The sequence below is a fragment of the Prunus dulcis genome, chromosome 4 (assembly GCF_902201215.1).
Source record: "Prunus dulcis chromosome 4, ALMONDv2, whole genome shotgun sequence".
In the NCBI taxonomy this organism is placed as follows: domain Eukaryota; kingdom Viridiplantae; phylum Streptophyta; class Magnoliopsida; order Rosales; family Rosaceae; genus Prunus; species Prunus dulcis.
Genome location: NC_047653.1, coordinates 1,355,272 through 1,377,031, shown reverse-complemented (window position 1 = coordinate 1,377,031; position 21,760 = coordinate 1,355,272). Strand labels below are relative to the sequence as shown.

The following is a 21,760-nucleotide window of genomic DNA, read 5'->3' as shown; positions in this document are numbered from 1 at the left end:
CAGTAGGAAATCAGGAATTAAAGTAAATCAATTACAATTATAATAGGAATTCTTGGTGTGTAAGGAAAGTAAGTCAATATCCACAAGTCACGCCAACACTTCCCCTAACGTTGGTGCATAGATGTCGCCAATGCCCAACTGATCTAGTGAATTGTGGAATGCTTTACTGGAAATCGCCTTTGTCAAAATGTACGCCAATTGATCCTTGAATTTCACAAAATGCGCAATCTGGTCCATGTGTCGGGGTCGTTAGTCGAGAAGTCATAATCTGTGCAGCGGAAGATGCATAGGATACAGGTTAAGTAGGAATTGGGATTGGAATCTGAGCCTGAGTCGAGGCCGGAGTCGGAGTCGAAATCGGGATCAGGTTCTGAATCAGAGACAAATTCGGGGTTGGGGTCATCATCGAAATGGGGGTTGGGGTCGTCTTCGGAGTCGGGGTCAGGGTCGGGGTCATCTTCGGAGTCGGGGTTGGGGTCGTCGTCGTCATAGACGGGGTCGGGGTAGTCTTCGGAGTCGGGGTCAGGGTCGGGGTCGTCTTCGGAGTCGGGGTCAGGGTCGTGGTCGTCTTCGGAGTCAGGGTCAGGGTCGGGGTCGTCTTCGGAGTCGGGGTCAGGGTTGGGGTCATCTTCGGAGTCGGGGTCGGGGTCGTCGTCGTCATATTCGAGGTCGGGGTCGGGGTCGTCGTCGTCATATTCGAGGTCGGGGTAGTGTTCGGAGTCGGGGTCAGGGTCGGGGTTGTCTTCGGAGTCGAGGTCGAGGTCGTCGTCGTCATAGTCGAGGTCGGGGTCGGGGTCGGGGTCGTCGTCGTCATAGTCGGGGTCGGGGTCGAAGTCTGCATATATAAGAGCGGAGCCATCTGGGCACTCTACTCAACGATGGTTGGTGGAGAATGAGAGAATGAGTCTGTGGTGCTACCTCCATGAGGGTTGAAAAAATCATCAACCCCCATAACACTAAATAAAATAATCTCTATTACAATAGGACAAAATATAATTAGTAAGTAACCAAAATTCTAATAAAATAAGGACTCGCCAACATATTATTGATCCTTTTGTAGATTTTTTTTTTTTCCCCATAAAGGGAGAGTGTTCTTGGGGGGAGGACTAACGATCAACTGGCCAAATTCATTTTTGCTGATTATTTTGTACCTTAATTAGTAGAGAATTGTATTTATTTATTAATTCATTTATGTGGTATACTTCACACTGCTACATCAATGATGGTTGTTATCAACTAGTCTAGAACCACAAAGTAAGTCGGTTTTGTGTTATTTTCCTCCTCCTTGGTCCAATAGGGCTGCTCAAATTAGACGTATAGGATAGGATGGGACATTAAGAGAAGACCTTGGCTCTGCTTGTGGCCCCGGTCTAGATCGTTGCTTGACAACTTTGTTATTGGTCTTGTCTGTGGATGGATATAGCAGGGAAGTATAGGCAATAGACGAGGGGAGTGCTAAAAGACAAGAGTGCGTTTTGCGTACGTTTGCTTTTGGTTTTTTTATTTGTTTCTCCTTAGACATTTCAAAGAGAAGACCTGACCTGACCTGTGGACTTAGACTCTCTTTGTGTAGGCCTGTGGTGTCTGGACACTCACTGTTATCGGGTTGTCCCCTTAAACACGCGGACATGAGCAAGATTCAAGAACCACTGTTAATTTGTTTTAACGAGTTAACTAGTACTTACCAATCAAGTAATCAAACAATTACATCAGTAATTACTTGGTGCCACAAATTTAAGGCAAGAAAAGAAAAGAAGAAGAAAGAATAACTGGTTCATTCAATTCAACACATCTGTTTTATATAATTTACGAGATATATATATTAATATAAATCAGAAAGCTGCTCTGTTTCTAAACTAAAACCAAACTAAAGTATTTGACTTAATGGTGTGAATTCGTCCAATCCACTTGCATGATTCTCAGATTCAATTGTCTATTGCCTGGAAGGTTACGTACACAACTTCTACGTACTCACATATATTTTGTTGGGAGATGCAGGTGTGGAGACTGGATGGGAAAAGGGAGAGTAACTCACCAACTCCGTGAGGACAATTTCAATTTGGTTGCATTACATCTAGATCTATAACTAAATGCTTCTTCTTGTAGGTACCCATAATAATCTAATCTATTCTTAATTCATATGTTCAGATGATGAGATCTTCTGTTGTTTTAGGAAAATGGCTCATTATCATTTCTCATGTTCGCATTAATTATTGAATTTACGACTTACCCCTCGGGGATGTTTCTTTAGGATTTCTACCATGCACGTAGATTAGCCAATAAGCCAGACAGAACCATGCACAATACCGCTGCAACAGCCACATATGAATTGTTCTTCCCTCTTCCTGCACACACACACATAAAATTAATTAATTCTGTCCTCACCAATAATATTAATTAGGCCAAAACTTATAATCCCTTCATTAAGTTGATCATCATATTCATAATACTTACCACCGCCACTTTTGATTGGCTTTCCTTCCCCATAGAATGAATCAGACCCATACCTCACCTGACAGGTAGGCGAAAATATCATAGACCATGTCCTCCCCTCACAAGTCTCCTGATAACCGCTGAAAGCCGCCTTCAAACACCTTTGACACTCACTCCCATTTATGTCCGGCGTGCATTGCATCAAACAATATATCAAAATGCCGCCACCGCCTTTCTTGTCTTCCCCCGTCGCAAAAAATGGTGGAGTGGTTTTGTCAAACGCGGCCTTGTCCACAAGCCCATTCATCAAGATGGACAAACTCTGATTAAACTGGTCCGAGTTGGAAACTTTGTTCACGCTGCACCAATACCGCCACGGCATCTCCTCCTCTGTGGCGAAGATGGAATGGTTGCCGATATTAGACATATATAGGACATTAAGAGAAGACCTTGACTCTACTTGTTGCCCCGGTCTAGAGGGTTGCTTGACTGCGGATGGATATAGCAGGGAAGTAAAGGCAATAGACGAGGGGAGTGCCAAAAGACAATAGTGCGTTTTTTGCACGTTTGCTTTTGGTTTTTTATTTGTTTCTCCTTAGACATTTCAAAGAGAAGACCTGACCTGGCCTGTGGACTTAGACTCTCTTTGTGTAGGCCTGTGGTGTCTGGACACAGAAACCCTGTGAGCACGGTAATAGGCAAGGCACAACACCGAAACCCCATGAGCACAGCAGTGGCAACAATAAATTCTTCCATATAAACTTTAGCTAATTCACTCAGACACAACTTCTCTTCAATCCTCCTCTCCCCTTGAAGAGAAGGGGTCGTCGGAGTCAAGAAATAAGCAATATCGTCATGGAAATATGTCAAGGTAATTGGGATAGGTCAATAAACATATCCTTACACTCCCCCTCCCCCCTCTCAAGGGGGGAAAAGAGCACTTAAAATTCAAGAAGAACACAACACAAGCACAGGTCCCTAGATCGAACCTGGCTCTGATACCATGCTAACATATGAAAACTATGAGAGAATATTTGTTTGTGGGAATTTTCTTTGTATTCTTCTCCTTGTAGGAGGTCATATTTATAATACAACGAAACATGAATGGGCAAGTAAATAATGAATTACTAAATCTATTTGCAGTAGGAAATCAGGAATTAAAGTAAATCAGTTACAATTATAATAGGAATTCTTGGTGTGTAAGGAAAGTAAGTCAATATCCACAAGTCACGCCAACACTTCCCCTCACGTTGGTGCATAAATGTCGCCAATGCCCAACTGATCTAGTGAATTGTGGAATGCTTTACTGGAAATTGCCTTTGTCAAAATATACGCCAATTGATCCTTGAATTTCACAAAATGCCCAATCTGGTCCATGTGTTGGGGTCGTTAGTCGAGAAGTCATAATCTGTGCAGCGGAAGATGCATAGGATACAAGTTGAGTAGGAATTGAGATCGGAATTTGAGCCTGAGTCGAGGCCGGAATCGGAGTCGAAATCGGGATCAGGTTCTGAATCAGAGACAAATTCGGGGTTGGGGTCATCATCGAAGTGGGGGTCGGGGTCGTCTTCGGAGTCGGGGTCAGGGTCGGGGTCATCTTCGGAGTTGGGGTCGGGGTCGTCGTCGTCATAGTCGGGGTTGGGGTCGTCTTCGGAGTCGGGGTCAGGGTCGGGGTCGTTTTCGTAGTCGGGGTCAGGGTTGGGGTCATCTTCGGAGTCGGGGTCGGGGTCATCGTCGTCATATTCGGGGTCGGGGTTGTCTTCGGAGTCGGGCTCAGGGTCGGGGTCGTCTTCGGAGTCGGGGTCGAGGTCGTGATCGTCATAGTCAGGGTCAGGGTCAGGGTCGGGGTCGTCTTCGGAGTCAGGGTCGGGGTCGTCGTCATCATAGTCGGGGTCGGGGTTGAAATCTACATCTGTAAGAGCGGAGCCATCTGGGCACTCTACTCATCGATGGTTAGTGGAGAATGAGAGAATGAGTCTGTGGTGCTACCTCCATGAGGGTTGAAAAAATCATCAACCCCCATAACACTAAATAAAATAATCTCTATTACAATAGGACAAAATATAATTGGTAAGTAACCAAAATATATTCTAATGAAATAAGGACTCGCCAACATATTATTGATCCTTTTGTAGAATTTTTTTTTTCCTCATAAAGGGAGAGTGTTCTTGGGGGGAGGACTAACGATCAACTGGCCAAATTCATGTTTGCTGATTATTTTGTACCTTAATTAGTAGAGAATTGTATTTATTTATTAATTCATTTATGTGGTATACTTCACACTGCTACATCAATGATGGTTGTTATCAACTAGTCTAGAACCACAAAGTAAGTCGGTTTTGTGTTATTTTCCTCCTCCTTGGTCCAATAGGGCTGCTCAAATTAGACGTATAGGATAGGATAGGACATTAAGAGAAGACCTTGACTCTGCTTGTGGCCCCGGTCTAGATGGTTGCTTGACGACTTTGTTATTGATCTTGTCCGTGGATGGATATAGCAGGGAAGTAAAGGCAATACACAAGAGGGGAGTACCAAAAGACAAGAGTGCGTTTTGCGTACGTTTGCTTTTGGTTTTTTATTTGTTTCTCCTTAGACATTTCAAAGAGAAGACCTGACCTGACCTGTGGACTTAGACTCTCTTTGTGTAGGCCTGTGGTGTCTGGACAATCACTGTTATCGGGTTGTCCCTCTTAAACACGCGGACATGAGCAAGATTCAAGAACCACTGTTAATTTGTTTTAACTTTTACATCAGTAATTACTTGGTGCCACAAATTTAAGGCAAAAAAAGAAAAGAAGAAGAAAGACTATATTTATGTAAATACATCAGTAATTACATTAGTATTTTAGTTGAAATTACACATATTATATGTAAATACTATATTTATGAGTGGATATTCTTATATGAAACAATTTTTTTATGGATGGGAAAGGGAAAACCTATATAACAAGGATATGAACCAAAAATCAGAGGAAGATCATAGAGAAATTTTTGTGGGAACATGAATATGAGGATGACAATATATTAAATTATTTGTTTAGGCATAGAAATAAGTTTGTAAAAGCATATTTTGAATATGCTATGAGTCATATGCAAGAAATAATATATAATTTTAGTTTTAAGACATTTCTCTCAAATTATTTTAGAATTAGCTTGAACTCTAAAATTTCGTACATGAGAAGCAAATGAGATGGTAACTTAATCACTTTCTTCTCCTTCATTACCTCATTTAGTATTTTGTTACGTTACATACTTATATAAAATTTCAAGTATTATAGTTGATATTGTATATATTGTAAGAACCCAAAACAAAATATCTAAAAAGAAAGAAAATATCTAAAAAAGTAAGGAAAATATCTTTTAGCAAAAAGACAAGTTTGCCCTCGCATATTTTAATGGGGGAAAATTTGACTTTTTAATCGAGAAAGAATTTGGGAATTCCGCTTACGTCATTGCGTAGAGCGCGACGAAACGAGTTCGTAGACACGGAGTAGACCCGAATCGGAGCCATAACGAAGAAGATATGGTCTAAAAATCGCGAAAGGCAAAATAGTAATTTGGTCAAAAAGTCAGATTTTATACCCCACTCTCTCTCCCGTCACTTCTCTCTCTTCCCTCTCTCTCCTTCGCGTCGCACCCGCGCCTTGCGCCCGTTCGACATCCAGGCGGCGGCCCGGCCACCACAGGCCGAGCCGATCTCGGCCGTGGATATCTACGGGTCCGTCTCCGTGTCACCGTCACAACCTGACCAGCCTCCACCCCGTGGCCGCCCTGAGCTGGTTGGAAAATCGTGTTTTCCGACGGAGGTTCGTCCGAAGCTACCCAAACTTTCAGCTCGAAATTCTCCTTCGTTTCTCCACCAAATCGATCGAGTAAGGTATGGTTTCTCAGCTATTTTTCGTGCTCTAGCTGATGGGTATATGGGCTTCGATCGATTTTAGCTCTAAGGGGTTCGATTTTCGACTTGAAATCTGGCCAGAACTTCGGCCGCTCGAAACTACTATTTCTGGTCACTTTTTGGGGGTTGTCCAAGAACAAAAGTGACTCCAAATGGGGTGTTTTACCTAAGGTAGGAGTTTGGAGTCTTGGTTCCGAGATTTTTCGGCCACCCGAAATCGCTTTGGACACCCAAAGCTGCCGGCGCGTGCTGGAGCACGTGGGCGAGGGTACTGATGTAATTCTGTACAGATTTGTGACCCTCGTGTCGTCACGAGCGTGTGAGATTTCGCGGATCTCGATTCGGAGTCCGTTTGAGCCCCGAACGGATTTTTCATATCGCGCGATCCATGGGTGCAGTGTCGTTAAATAATCGGATCGCGCTGAATTTCAGATATGTCGGTCTACATGATGTCAGGATCGTGTAGGATTTGACGGATTGCGAATCGGAGTCCCGGATACTCCGGAATCACCAACCCTGGGGCTAGGGTTTGGATTTTAAGCGATAACGCGATTTTGGCCAATCCGACCGTCCGTTTCGAACCAAATTCGCAAAACATGGTTCCCGCTCTATAAGAAACCTCAGGGAATCCCAGATTGGCCATCGGAGGCAGTGGACCCGCGGGGTCCCGGGTCGGCCGGTCGAATAGCTTATCGCTTAAGTAAGCGTCGGGTCTTTCAAAACTGACCTAAGAGTCTAAAAAGTTAATGTGGGCTCAGGAGTAACTTAAATTTGAATGCACGTATTTCTAGGAGCCGGGGGCAGGGTGTTTAGTTGAAATTCTCTTTATTCAGCAGTTTATTGATTTAATCTTTATGGATTATCAGGCACCAGGAGCCCGACAGGATCGCCGAAAAGAACTTTACGAGGTCCAATTAGCTCGGACCATTTGTGAGTGGACTTTCTTTCATAAACAAGATTTCATGAATGATTTGATGTTGATTTTATATAAATAAGTTCTATAAATGAGTTTATATTGATTTTATATAAATAAATTTTTAGAAATGAGTTTATTTGAATAAATTTCTTTATTTGATCTTGAGTAAGTTTTACTACGGTTCCGAACATGATCAGTACTGTAACAGTTCTATAAGTCCGTGCTGCTTATTTACAAGTTATAGAAACATAGTTTATGGTTGGAATCAGATGAAACAGCAGCACCATTTAAGATTTCCTTTTTAATCGGATTTTTATAATGGAATTTATTTTAAACCCACATCGTACCCATCTTTGTTGGTGATTACCAACAGTTAGACCGATGTCTACGGACATCCAGTCCGATTTCAGTTCAGTGCACTTAACTTGCCTCACGAGTTTCGGGGACGCTCGAACCGTGAGTGCCAGGATTTGCGGCTCGGCAGACTTGGTGTCCCGAGACTTGCCAGGATTGCGGCTCGGCTGACTCTGTGTCCCCGAGACCTGCCAGGATTGCGGATCAGGCTGACTACGGTCCCCTGCATCCTGCCAGAGCGACTCGAGCCGACTTGGTGTCATCGAGGAATCTGCCGGCGGGACAGGCTGATCATAGTCCCCTGATTTCGCCAGTTTGCGGCTTGGGTAGCCTGTGTGACCCCCGAGACCTGCCAGGGAATTGACGGTTATGACAGGGGTACAAATAGGTGGTATTTTCAAAGGATTTTGGTTTTACCTTATTTAATTATGACTTTCAGTTATTTTATATCAGCTTCTCCGATTTTTCAGGCAGTGATGCCTTTATATATTGTTCAGTTATGTAAGGTTTGAGCACAGAGCTTTTATACTAGTTTGATTTCTGTGTTTTATGCAAGCTTTGGTTTCAGTGCTTTTGTACCAAACTTTTCTAGCTTGAATATGATTTATATAGGATGCCTTGAGTTTAGCTTGCTTTAAATGAAGAGTACGTGTTTAGTTTTATTTAACTATTTTTAAATGGGGGTTATTATGTCTATAAAATTGTTTTTCAAGAACATTATTTTTGTCTACTCACATTTTTAACCTTGTTTTTCGCCCCCAGGCCATAGAAGTATACGGGATCCACCACCGGGTCAGTCACAGCTTCCGCGCCGTTAAGTAAGGTAGAATTCGGTAGTAAACCCTTGAAACCTTGAAAATTTTAGAATATGCTCTGATATCTAGTTTAGTAGAAAACTTGAACAGGTGATTGGTTGATTGACTATTCTGGCAGTTGGTGAAGAATTATTGGTTTGTTTAACAGGTGGAAAACTTTGGATTTGATCAAATTACAGAGGAGACTCTGCCGAATTTTCGGCAGGAGTCCAAAGAAAATTTTAATAGTAACTATAGCAGGAAGGATAAAATGGTCAATTGTGTCCGACAGTTGCCAGATGTCGGACACGTACGGGGCTTGGTTCGAATTCCAAAGTGGAATTAGGATCGGGTCCTGTCATATATTATATGTAAATATCATATTTATATATTATATATTGATTATAAAGTACATATATATTATTTAATTATTATATTATTATATATTCTTATTTAACATTTTTTTTATTGATCGGAACATGAACCAATTATATTACGAAGATATGAACCAAAAAACAAAGAAGGATCATAAGGGAAATTTTTGTTGGATGATGCTATGAGTCATCTTTTGTTATAAGACATTTATTTAAAGTTATTTTTAGAATAAACACGAATACATATATATTTTTATATAATAATATGTCATCTTGAGAAGTAATTATAATGTGGCTTCAGAGTATGTCATATAATATTTATTATAATATAAGTGGATATTTATTGATATGATCTTAAAAGAGTTTAATATCTTATCATTGATTGATATTAAACATGGAAACGAGTTATACTATGTAGTCGTATTTTAGTTCCTTATAGTAATTTATTCACATTTAAGAAATAACAAAACAAAAAGAATAGTATAGATGTTCAAAAATTGTATTTGGTTACAAGTACAAAAGAAAAAAAATAATTTCAGTTTGGCCAATTGGATTTATATAAAGTTACCCAAGTTTTATTGATTTTGGTTACAAGTTATATAAAGCAACCCCTAACTCATGAATCATGAAAAAATCTGCAAATGTTGTGAAATAATTGAAATAATTGTAACAACATTATAGTCCACCCTAATCATAACACTGTAATACCTTAATTTACAAAGAAAATGATACATAGTACCAAGGTAAGAATGGACTTTGGACGAGTAAAATTATGTCATTATCCTTATAAACACTACTGAAAATCTTGTAATCTATGAGAAAACTTGTAAACTTTCTACTTTTATTCTTGTTTTTCTTGATTTTAATCCTAACAATGTAATATAAATAAACCACAACTAGCCATCATAATTCATATAAATAAAACCAGCAACTCATAATGAACTTGAGTAAAGCTACAATGAGGTGACATATCAAAATCAGAAGGAAAAAAAAAAAAGTCATACAGTTCTCATAAAAAAAGAGTCTAAAACGGTAACTTTAGATTTATAAAAGCAAACAAATACCATTGCGAAAGTCATAAGCATGTCATCGTGAGTCAAAAAGAATAAACACAATTGAAAAATAACATGTCCAATCATATGCCAATTACCAAACAGGAATGGCATAATTGCATCACCCTTATGCAATTGCATTCTCAAAAAGTGGAAACTTGATAACTTATATAACCGATAACCAATTTTTAAAAAAATCTGAAAGCATCATAAAGGACAAATGGCGCATGGGTGCGCCTGGTGCACTATAGGTGTCCTAGCGAGCATATGGTTCAGTAAAATCTGAATTCTTATTTCTTGACACATGCATAGAGTTTTTGGATTCATCGGACCCTGTTAAGTCTGATCCACTGTTATATTGCAAATAATATGCCGGTCGTGAGGGTACTGAGAGTGTGACAGAATGGCTGCTAAGCATAGAGACAACTGAAGCCATGGATGGTCTGCTTGCCACATTTTCTTGGACGCATAGCAAACCAATGTGGATGCATCTCATCATTTCAATTCCTAAACCTGTCCTCAGCTTTGGGTCCATGATATTTGCCACTGTATTATCCCTCCAATTCCTCCAGGCCTATCAAGTTTATAAACACATTAATTAAAGAAGAAATTATGCTGCTTTCTCTTATGTTTTTTTGGTAGCAAAAGAGTTTGGTAATGTAAAACCTTATATTCATACTCACATAGCTTAAAAGATCCTCCTCATTCTCTCTGTTTCGAAAACTGTTAATCCTTTTACCACTTAAGATTTCAAGAACTAGCACGCCAAAACTAAAGATGTCCGACTTGACAGAAAAACGTCCATGAATTGCATACTCTGGAGCCATATATCCACTGCATTATTATATTCATCAAATTAAAATTTTAGTTCTGGTGTGAAAAAGCACAACAATGTAATTTAGCTTTGAAATTTGCAGATACTTACTAGGTTCCCACAATTGTCTGAGTATCTCCTTGAGTTTGATCCATCATAAACAATCTTGCCATGCCGAAATCCGCAATTTTAGGATTCATGTCTTCATCCAACAGAATGTTGCTAGGTTTAAGATCACGGTGAATAATTCGTAGTCGGGAATCTTCGTGAAGGTAAAGAAGCCCTCGAGCAATGCCTCCTATGATTTTGTAACGTGTTTCCCAATCCAAATGTGCGTGATCAGTTGTATCTAAATACAATTCCATCAAAATGAAACATGATTTTATTAATATGCTTTTTTATAATATAAATGGAGGCAGAAATGATTATGAATTATGACAAGAAGTAGAGCAAAGATACCAAAAATGAAGTGATTAAGGCTTGTGTTAGGCACATATTCATAAATGAGGATTCTTTCCCCTGCTTTCAAGCAAAAACCTAGCAGCCTCACTAAGTTCCGGTGCTGAAGTTGAGCAACTAACGTGACTTCAGTTTTGAATTCACGATCACCTTGTTCAGAATTCTTAGAGAGCCTTTTCACAGCTATATATCTTCCATTCGCTAGCTTACCCTGAAGGTTTATAAGAAAATTAGAAAAGTTAATTACGCAAAACAATTCATTCATGATGAATCTTTTTCCTTGTGATAGTGTTTCGTTACCTTGTAAACGGCTCCAAATCCACCCTGTCCAAGCTTATTTGCATCAGAGAAGTCATCTGTTGCAGATCTTATAGTTTCAAAATCATATTGCAACGATTCCACCAGACTAATGTCTTCCGAATTCTCATCTGAAAAGGGGAAAATGAATTAGCAAACAGACTTCCAGAACCTCAGATAAGATAAATAAACAGAGTTGAACTTACCTTGTTCAAGTTTTACCCTTCGTTTCCTTACTCTGAAGAAAAAGCATATGCTGCTGAAAATAGTGACAAAAACAACCAAAACTACAATGATGATGATGACAGTTTGTTTTGTGTTACCCTTCTTTTTTGCTGAAAATCAGATGGGATATCTTATCAAAAACCAAAACCACACCACACAATTGTAAGACATGGATCAAATTGAAGATTTGCAGGGTAACCATAATAAGCATACATACCTTCTTCAGGTGCTGGCGCTGGCGGTGGCGGAACTGGAGGTGGAATATCTACTAACGAACCGGCTCTAGAGTCAAAGAAACTATAAATCTCATACCTTAAATTACAGCTGGGTTTAAGGACTCTTCCTCCATTCATTCCACCGCCAATATCTAAGATGGTCTTGTTAAGGCAAGTGCTGCAGTTTTTCTTGTCCATGTCTGGAGTGCACTGAGCAAGTGCGTATATTGTTTCACCTCCAGGGACAGGTGCATGCCCTGCTGCAAATTTTTTAAGAGAATCCCCTGCCGCAGCTCTTTCACTTAAGATATCCAACAAGGGGGTAAGCACCACCTCGAACTGTTGAGGATTTTTAGCAGGATTTGGGCTAGGCAAACGCTTAAAAGGGTCCGTTTGTTCAATACCAAATATCACTTCGTGTGAGTATCTCACCATACAACGCTCTGCCCATATGATTGCTTCCTTATGAGTTGAACAATTTTGCAAGAGAATATGAGTAGACCTGTTGAGCCAAGCCTGACAAGAGTCCTGTGGGAGATCTCCTCTGCATAATGCAATTGCATTGACCTTGTTGGAGTCTTGTCCCCTGGATGAACTGTAAAACCCGGAATTGTTTTGGGTGTTGGAGGAGAAGGAAGAGAGGAGGCTGTTGAGGTTCTCTTGGTACTTGTCACCTGCCGTGTAGGGGACAGTATCAGAGCATTTCAAGCAGTACTCACCTTCGTGTGTGCACGTACCATCATCTTGGGCCATGGTGGGAGCAACAAGGTTTAAGATAATAATAGCAAGAGTGATGAAGAAAAGCATTGATCTTGAGGAACCCATTTTCATTGCTCAACTGACAACGAGTAACAACAAGACAACTTTATCTATAAAAAGGAAAGACAAGATGGTTTCTTGACTTAAAAATATACTAGGTCTAGATGGTCTGACCTTAATTTGAGCTTGCGGTTGGGGTCCAATTATGACCAAGAGAAATGCTAGCAACATTCTCTCTAACATTCTCTTTTGGACCTTCTCCCTTCTCCTCATGACAAGTGTCATTTTCCTTACACTTAAACAATGTCATTAATGCATCACACAATTTAGTTTTTGTTTTCCAAGTTTACCCTTTTAAAATGTATTGGCTTTTATATTTCCTTCAATTTATTCAAAATTTGTTACAACTTCTTTAGCACATTGTTAAAAATTAAATAAGAAAAAAAAAGAAAAACGTCATTTTTTTAGAATAAAAATAAAATAAAATTTGTTACATGACATTGTTATCATCTTTATTTTGTTTTTAACAAAATACAAGTTGTCTTTGGAAATTTTTTTTAAAAAAAACACTTCAGTTTTTATTTTCTTATTTAATTTTTTAACAAGGTGATAAGAAAGTTGTAAAAAAAATTAGCTTGTTATTAAAATAAGTTAATACATTTAATAAGGGTAAACTTGACAAACAAAAATTAATTTGTGTGATGCATTAATGACATTGTTTTAAGTATAAGAAAAGTGACACTTGTCATGAGAAGAAGAGAGAAGGTCCGAAGGAGAAGGTTAGAGAGAAGGTTGCTAGCACTCCCCTTCATCCAATTATTCCTTTGTGCAAAAGGTGAGTCATTTGAGTGTAAGAACTGCATGGAGATAAACATGCATAATAATGAAGCCACGAGAAGCTAGTCATTTGAATTTGAAGCAAGAAGATACCAGGTGCTAAATAAATAAACAAAATCTAAAACCTAAATATGTTACAGTATGTGTGCGTGTGACACCCAAGAAATTTTATGATTCTTAAAAACTACTTATAAGATTTTGGAGAATTATTTTGGGTTTGTTAGAAGTGTACAAGACAATTTTGTTTCATTTTTTCTAGAGATGAAATGGTTATTTGAATGTGGTTAAAGGAAAGTAGATGTGTTTATGGGTTCGTAGTATTTTTCAAAGTACGGTGAATTTTTGGATCAAGCCCTATCACTTGGTTCTTCAAATTTGACCAGCGTGAGGTTTCAAACACGGTTGAAACTAAGATGGTTTGATTTTTGAGGAGACTTTGATTATCTGAAAGTAAATTAAAGTCATCCACGATACTTTATTCCACGCTTCTTCCTCCTTCAAACTTCTGTCTACCATAACTTTCATTCTACAACTCTAGCTTGATTGATGCTTCTTAGTTACCAGCACGTCTAGATTGATTGACGCTTCTTATAAGTTATATACTCCCTCACAAGTCTTTCCTCCTTTGGTTTGCGATGCCCTTTTCACTTTTTGGTGGATGACCATGGATAATTAGTAAAGCTGAATATTAGACTTGGTAAATTACAAACATTATTTAGAAGAAAATTGAATAAAATTGATGTTGTGCTGCGTCAAAAATCAATGCTAAATTACATTATTATATATAATTTCATAAATGTAGTTTCTATGCATGCATGTATCTATGTTATGGATATACTTGGGTGATCAGTGAAAGCTCATCTTCTGGTGCTTTAACAACTACTGTGCAAAAAGAAAGCTGGTTTTCAGGGCACTGGAAGAGCGAGAGAGGAGCTATTGATCATCAGAAGTATAGAAGCCACGGTTGGCCTATCAGCTATATTTTCCTGCACACATAATAACCCAAAGTGGATTCATCTCATAACTTCTTCACTTCTTGAATTAGTCCCCATTCTGGGATCTATTAGATTTGAACCTGTCCCTTCCCTCCAACTTTTCCATGCCTGCAACCATTAATTTGTCAATTTGTAGAAATATAATCAGAGATTAAAAATAAAAAAAAATTCTGTTATTTTCCTTTTTACTTACATAGCTCAGAAGATATTCCACATTCTCTCTGCGACGAAAACTCTTTCTTTCTCCGCTTACTATCTCCAAAACTAAGACACCAAAACTAGACATCCGACTTAACAGAGAAGTGTCCATGCATCACATACTTCGGAAGCATATATTCACTGTATATCAATAACATAGAAGTCGATTTTGTTGGTAGTATGACTTGGGTTATTGATATAGATTAACGCATACAATTGTCACATAAGCCATCAACCCTCGCAAAATTATATATTCTATATATACTAAAACCTAATGCAACTAAATACTGTAGCTAAGAACAGTGAATTTATGAAAATACCTTTATTTTTAACTGTTCAGCCAGCTTTTTCTCTCCCTTGCACAGTAAAATCACGGTTTTGCCCTTGGCTATTGTTTTGTGTTTTTCCCATTTTGCCCTCTCTTTCCTTCGGATGTAACTAGCGGCTGTTTAGGGTTGGGAGGCGTCTGGTTCGATCTCAACTGGCTGGTTGGAGAGCTACAGGGGTAAAGATGGGAGAGCTGGGTTGGTTCTTCGATGTCTACATCTGGAGGCTTCGACTGTTTTACACAGCCATCTGCTTAGACCATCAGTTTGCGTTTTCATTGCTCTGATCTTCCAAGGTGCTCATTTTCTGACTCCCTTGGGTTCTATCAGATTAGCTCAGGTATTTCCATCGTTCTTATTATTAATTTTTTTAATCAATTGTCGATTCAATGACTTTCCTCTCTTGGAGAAATCTTAGAAATGGAAATCATTCCCAATTTCTGTTATGGTTGCCGATAAAACACTGGAAAGTAAAGACCAAGCGTGCTTTAAAATAAAATAAAAATTCATTTTTTAATCTGCTTTTGGTTGATGTATCCTAAATATGAAGAAAAAAATTAATGATAAAACACAAGGAAAAAAGAAGTGAAGATTAATCAGGTTTCGACAAAATAGAAATTGGGAATGATTAACCAGCAACCATACTGATAAAGTGCCATCTTCCCTTCTATGTGTACTCTCTTAATGGTTCATGAAACATTTCTTAGGTTTGAGATATGCAATAGATTAATCAGGTTTGAGATATGCAATAGATTTCTTAGGTTATGACTTCTGATCTCTTTGCACGATGTGATTGTTAGTTATAGTGCTAAAATCTTGGGGTTTATTTCTCCATCTATTAAGACAATGACATCTCCATGCGTATTGTATATAGAATGGTGTTGATTGGTTCAGTCCGTAATTGCTTGCAAGCCTAAGACAATGACATGGTTTTCAATTTCAAGCAAACATTCATCCAAAAGCAGTCAAAGACACCTCATGGTTAGAATATCGTATTGTAAATAAATAAATAAATAAATAAAAACCATAGAATAATCCTTATTTTTATTATTAGAAAAAAGGGAGTAATCCCTATTACATGGGTCTTGACAAATTGAAGCACTAACAAACGAAGAGGGCCCTTGTTAAATTCCAAATTGTAATAAAACAAAATTGAATAAACTGTGTTGCCCTTCTTCGCTTCCAGACTCTCACAAGAACGCAAATGCTGATAATATTAATGTTACTCGTATTATTTCCACACATATTATTTCCTGCAAAAATCACAAGGCTCTGTTTGTTAGCAACGTGGTGTTAACTAATTGGGGCTCAAACAAGAAATTAAGCAACAAACAAAAATAAATTATTATACCTTGGAAGGTTTATAAGGGTATCTGCTCCAGACTCAGAAAGGACTGGACTCAAACCTCAAATAACAGCTGGGTCTAAGAACTCTTCCTCCACCCACACGATCACAACACACTGGAATTTCTGAGATGGACTCTTTAAGGCAATCGCTGCAGTTTTGTTTGTCCAAATCAGGGCTGCACTGGACAGTTGCATATATAGTTTCATTTGTTACAGGCACCGACACATTCCCTGCTGCAAATTTTAAATCAGAGTCCCCTGCTGCAGCTTTCTCACTTAAATTTTCAAATATGGGGTCGCGCGCCTGCTTGTACTGTTCAGGGTTTGATACGTTATGCGGGCTCGGCACATTCTTAAGAGGAACATATTCAAGAACACCAAAAATCGAGATGTTCGAGTATCGAACCGTACAGCTCTGTGCCCATATGATTCCTTTCTTCTGATCAGCACATTTCTGCAGGAAAATGGGAACAGAGTCCTTGAAACAGGTGCGGCAATCTTCGGGTGCAACGTCCCCTCTGCATACGGCAATTGCGTTCACTTTGTCCGGGGCTTGTCCCAGAGAAGAACTGTAAAATCTGGGATTGATTTTGGGGTCGGAAGTTAAAGAGGAGAGGAGGGTGTTGAGGTTTTGTCTGTAGATGCCGCCATTGTTGGAGGCGTTGTTAGTAGGCTGCATGCCGCCATTGTCGACGCAGCTCCAGCAGTAGTCTGCATTGTCCGTGCAAGCGCCGGAGGTATGGTGGCCCACTATGGTAGGAGCAAGAGGGGCCAAGACCAAGAGTATAGGAAGAACGAAGAAAATTAGCAATCTTGAGGAACCCATTTCTCTGTTTGTTCCTCTGTATGAAAATAACTTGGGGCTTTTATAGCAAAAACTGGTGACTGCTTTGTCCAAGTTCACTGACTTGGCTTTCTTCTCATAGCCACTAGTTTACGTTATTACAAGACCTTGACTAATAGGGTTGCCCAAATTAGACGTATAGGATAACTTCAGCTTTTATAGCTGTGTTTGAATATTATTGATCCTTTTGTAGAATTTTTTTTTTCCTCATAAAGGGAGAGTGTTCTTGGGGGGAGGACTAACGATCAACTGGCCAAATTCATGTTTGCTGATTATTTTGTACCTTAATTAGTAGAGAATTGTATTTATTTATTAATTCATTTATGTGGTATACTTCACACTGCTACATCAATGATGGTTGTTATCAACTAGTCTAGAACCACAAAGTAAGTCGGTTTTGTGTTATTTTCCTCCTCCTTGGTCCAATAGGGCTGCTCAAATTAGACATTAAGAGAAGACCTTGACTCTGCTTGTGGCCCCGGTCTAGATGGTTGCTTGACAACTTTGTTATTGGTCTTGTCCGTGGATGGATATAGCAGGGAAGTAAAGGCAATAGACAAGAGGGGAGTACCAAAAGACAAGAGTGCGTTTTGCGTACGTTTGCTTTTGGTTTTTTTCTTTCTTTGTTTCTCCTTAGACATTTCAAAGAGAAGACCAGACCTGTGGACTTAAGACTCTTTTTTAGTGGAGGCCTGTGGTGTCTGGACGCTCACCGTTATCGGGTTGTCCCCTTAAACACGCGGACATGACCAAGATTCAAGAACAACTGTTGATTTGTATTAACCAGTTAATTAGCACTTAACAATCAAGTAATCAAACAATTACATCAGTAATTACTTGGTCCTACAAATTTAAGAAAAAAAAAAGAAAAGAAGAAGGAAGAATAACTGGTTCATTCAATTCAACACTTCCATTTTATATAATTTACGATATATATATATATATATATTAATATAAATCAGAAAGAAGCTCTATTTCTAAACTAAAACCAAACTAAAGTATTTGACTTAATGGTGTAGATTCGTCCGATCCACTTGCACGATTCTCATATTCAATTGTCTATTGACTGTTCATGCGACTAGTCACCTTCCATTTTGTTTTTTAGGTCATAATCTGCTTCAAAACGATCGGTCGTCACTGTTTATGTGACTAGTCGCGCACTGTTCACTTGGTGATAAACAAGTGATAAAAGGGTTATAGAAATTCCTGATTGTGTTTATCTTTGGTTTCTTGTTTTGTTTTGTTTTTTTTACTTTACTTTTCTTTACTCATTCATAGTTTGCAATTTATATCTTACCTTTGTGTTGTGTCAAATACGTGTTCTTTACGTACTCAAACTAGAACTTTTAGTAAGCCAATAGTTCTTTATGGGATCGACCCTGACTTACAAATCTAAACCCCAATAGATTCGTGCACTTGCGGATATTTTTAATTTGATCATTAGCACATTGATTTGTGCCAATTATTAATACAAAATTGGCCTCCTTCCTTTTACTGGCTTATTGGCCTCTTCTCTCTTAGTTCTCTTGTATAGAGGACTCAACACGTATTTATAGGTATAGGCTGCCGCCATTGTCCAAGTTCACCGACTTGGCTTCCTTCTTATTATAGCGAATAGTTTACAATATAATAGTGTTACCTTATTTTTCTCCTTAGTCTAATAGGGTTGTCCAGATTAGACATATATAGGACATTAAGAGAAGACCTTGACTCTACTTGTTGCCCCGGGCTAGAGGGTTGCTTGACTGCGGATGGATATAGCGGGAAGTAAAGGCAATAGACAAGAGGGGAGTGCTAAAAGACAAGAGTGCGTTTTGCGTACGTTTGCTTTTGGTTTTTTATTTGTTTCTCCTTAGATATTTCAAAGAGAAGACCTGACCTGACCTGTGGACTTAGACTCTCTTTGTGTAGGCCTGTGGTGTCTGGACACTCACTGTTATCGGGTTGTCCCCTTAAACACGCGGACATGAGCAAGATTCAAGAACCACTGTTAATTTGTTTTAACGAGATAACTAATACTTACCAATCAAGTAATCAAACAATTACATCAGTAATTACTTGGTGCCACAAATTTAAGGCAAAAAAAGAAAAGAAGAAGAAAGAATAACTGGTTCATTCAATTCAACACATCTGTTTTATATAATTTACGAGATATATATATTAATATAAATCAAAAAGCTGCTCTGTTTCTAAACTAAAACCAAACTAAAGTATTTGACTTAATGGTGTGGATTCGTCCAATCCACTTGCATGATTCTCAGATTCAATTGTCTATTGCCTGGAAGGTTACGTACACAACTTGTACGTACTCACATATATTTTGTTGGGAGATGCAGGTGTGGAGACTGGGTGGGAAAAGGGAGAGTAACTCACCAACTCCATGAGGACAATTTCAATTTGGTTGCATTACATCTGGGTCTACAACTAAATGCTTCGTCTTGTAGGTACCCATAATAATCCAATCTATTCTTAATTCATATGTTCAGATGATGAGATCTTCTGTTGTTTTAGGAAAATGGCTCATTATCATTTCTCATGTTCGCATTAATTATTGAATTTACGACTTACCCCTTGGGGATGTTTCTTTAGCATTTCTATCATGCACGTAGATTAACCAATAAGCCAGACAGAACCATGCACAATACCGCTGCAACAGCCACATATGAATTGTTCTTCCCTCTTCCTGCACACACACACACATAAAATTAATTAATTAATTAATTAATTCTGTCATCACCAATAATATTAATTAGGCCAAAACTTATAATCCCTTCATTAACTTGATCATCATATTCATAATACTTACCACCGCCACTTTTGATTGGCTTTCCTTCCCCATAGAATGGATCAGACCCATACCTCACCTGACAGCTAGGCGAAAATATCATAGACCATGTCCTCCCCTCACAAATCTCCTGATAACCGCCGACAGCCGCCTTCAAACACCTTTGACACTCACTCCCATTTATGTCCGGCGTGCATTGCATCAAACAATATATCGAAATGCCGCCGTCACCGCCTTTCTTGTCGTACCCCGTCGCAAAAAATGGTGGAGTGGTTTTGCCAAATGCAGCCTTGTCCACAAGCCCATTCATCAAGGTGGACAAACTCTGATTAAACTGGTCCGAGTTGGAAACTTTGTTCACGCTGCACCAATACCGCCACGGCATCTCCTCCTCTGTGGCGAAGATGGAATGGTTTGAATATCTCAGCATGCATTCCTCGTACCAAACGATTGACTCTTTGTTGTGGGTGCAGTTTTGTTTGAGGTTTTTGGTGGAGGAGTCGATGCAGTCACGGCAGACTCCGGGGGAGACGTCACCTCGACAAAGGAATAAGCCGTAAACTTTTTTGTCGTTGTCTCCGGATGTGGAGTTGTAGAATCTGTTGCCATAGGATTTGGAGGAGAGGTCGGAGAGGAGGCGGTCGACGTTGTCTTGGAAAGCGGCGTTTTGGGTTTTGTTAACTTCTAAGGAGCAGTAGTGGTGGATGTAGTGAATGGAATTGGAACAAAAAACCAGTTTGAGTAGGCCGATAAATGAAAGGAAGACGATTGTTAGGGCGTGATCATGTAAAACTGACATCTTAATTTGTTCGATTCCAATCGTTAAAAGTTCTTAAACTTGCGGTGCAAAAGGATTATAATTAGTAATTAAGGTTGGTTTTGAGTGATGGAGACATCTTTCTTTGCTCGATCGTTAAAGGTCGTTGAATTAGTGGTGCAAAAGACATGCAGGTTTGCAAGTTTGACGTTAAATTATAATGGGAGGCAATCCCTGAAAGGCTCTCAATAATTTGCGTTGACATATTCAACATGGTTTCTATGACTAATTCAGAAAACATAATAATTAGGCTGTAATTAATTATTGGGAGGGATGAAAACATTTTCCTCTCATGATTTTTATGTATTAGGGGGTGTTTAAAAAACTTCAAGGGATTTTCAGAAAGTCATGTGTCACGCCCCAAACCATGGATTTACATAACCTTAAGTTAAGACGTGATTCACAACTTAATTATAGAATTTAATAAAAACTATAACTAGAATGTGAACCGTTGGTTGATGTGGGATGTTACAATCCACCCCCTTTAGGGGCCTGACGTCCTCGTCGGCACACTCGCACCATATGGCAGAGTAGCTCTGATACCAAATTGTCACGTCCCGGAATCGGCTCCGCCGTAGCATGATATTGTCCACCTTGGGCTCCCCTCTCTGCCCTCTCGGTTTTGTTTCTGGGAACTCACGAGCAACTTTCCAGTGGGTCACCCTTCCTGAGATTGTTCTAGCCCCAACTCGCTTAACTTCGGAGTTCCCATGACTTTGAAGCCAGTGAGCTCCCAAAAGGCCTCGTACTAGATGGAGGCGGGAATGTACATATAAAGTACATTACTTCCTCTCTGTTAGTTGATGTGGGATGTTACACATGATCTCACAACAATGTAACCATTTAACACATCACTAATGTATATACAATTATGCCAACATTGTTCAAATAGTTAAGAATACATAAACACCCAATACAAGGAACGTCAACCAAACTGTAATATCAAAAACATCCATTATAATATCACACAATATAGAGCTCACGAAATTTAATTATATCAATCCCCGTAAAGGCTCCCAAG

The 21,760-nt window shown here is 39.2% G+C and overlaps 4 protein-coding genes and 1 long non-coding RNA gene across 6 annotated transcripts in view; 1 reads left to right on the top strand and 4 right to left on the bottom strand.

Moving 5' to 3' along the window:
* Positions 1-21,760, bottom strand: part of LOC117623925 (putative receptor-like protein kinase At4g00960) — a 54,085-nt gene that overhangs the window by 10,956 nt on the left and 21,369 nt on the right. The gene's annotated exons all lie outside the window — the stretch shown is intronic.
* On the bottom strand, positions 1,794-20,820 carry LOC117623929 (cysteine-rich repeat secretory protein 4-like). 2 transcript variants are annotated; one of them, XM_034354979.1, is made up of 3 exons: positions 20,291-20,820; positions 2,455-2,798; positions 1,794-2,345 (listed from the first exon to the last, which is right to left on the bottom strand). In XM_034354979.1, exons 1-3 carry the CDS (start codon positions 20,719-20,721, stop codon positions 2,257-2,259), a joined length of 864 nt encoding a protein of 287 aa, XP_034210870.1. In that variant the 5' UTR covers positions 20,722-20,820; the 3' UTR covers positions 1,794-2,256. The 2 variants fall into 2 exon arrangements, with proteins under 2 accessions (XP_034210870.1, XP_034210869.1); XM_034354978.1 differs by lacking the exons at positions 1,794-2,345; positions 2,455-2,798 and adding an exon at positions 19,653-19,820 and having other exon boundaries at positions 19,944-20,759.
* On the bottom strand, positions 10,076-12,684 carry LOC117623923 (putative receptor-like protein kinase At4g00960). The gene is made up of 7 exons (XM_034354970.1): positions 11,834-12,684; positions 11,598-11,726; positions 11,395-11,522; positions 11,095-11,305; positions 10,747-10,984; positions 10,505-10,655; positions 10,076-10,395 (listed from the first exon to the last, which is right to left on the bottom strand). Exons 1-7 carry the CDS (start codon positions 12,660-12,662, stop codon positions 10,078-10,080), a joined length of 2,004 nt encoding a protein of 667 aa, XP_034210861.1. The 5' UTR covers positions 12,663-12,684; the 3' UTR covers positions 10,076-10,077.
* Positions 15,081-19,668, top strand: LOC117623936. Its single transcript, XR_004585257.1, has 2 exons — positions 15,081-15,286; positions 19,474-19,668. It is a non-coding gene; the product is annotated as an uncharacterized LOC117623936 (long non-coding RNA).
* On the bottom strand, positions 15,965-17,152 carry LOC117623931 (cysteine-rich repeat secretory protein 38-like). Its single transcript, XM_034354981.1, has 2 exons — positions 16,298-17,152; positions 15,965-16,199 (listed from the first exon to the last, which is right to left on the bottom strand). The coding sequence occupies exon 1, from the start codon at positions 17,117-17,119 to the stop codon at positions 16,331-16,333; it is 789 nt and encodes a 262-aa protein (XP_034210872.1). The 5' UTR covers positions 17,120-17,152; the 3' UTR covers positions 15,965-16,199; positions 16,298-16,330.

Bases quoted from the DNA above. Each gene is read 5' to 3' on its own strand.
- LOC117623923 (XM_034354970.1), bottom strand. From the start codon at position 12,662: ATGAAAATGGGTTCCTCAAGATCAATGCTTTTCTTCATCACTCTTGCT. The intron at 11,306-11,394 runs GTAACGAAACAC...ATAAACCTTCAG, and splicing joins GATTTGGAGCCGTTTACAAG to GGTAAGCTAGCGAATGGAAG. The intron at 10,656-10,746 runs GTAAGTATCTGC...ATAATAATGCAG, and splicing joins CAGACAATTGTGGGAACCTA to TGGATATATGGCTCCAGAGT.
- LOC117623931 (XM_034354981.1), bottom strand. From the start codon at position 17,119: ATGGGTTCCTCAAGATTGCTAATTTTCTTCGTTCTTCCTATACTCTTG.
- LOC117623929 (XM_034354979.1), bottom strand. From the start codon at position 20,721: ATGTCAGTTTTACATGATCACGCCCTAACAATCGTCTTCCTTTCATTT. The intron at 2,799-20,290 runs GTGCAGCGTGAA...GTGGCGGTATTG, and splicing joins GAGATGCCGTGGCGGTATTG to GTGCAGCGTGAACAAAGTTT. The intron at 2,346-2,454 runs GTAAGTATTATG...GTGTGTGTGCAG, and splicing joins GCCAATCAAAAGTGGCGGTG to GAAGAGGGAAGAACAATTCA.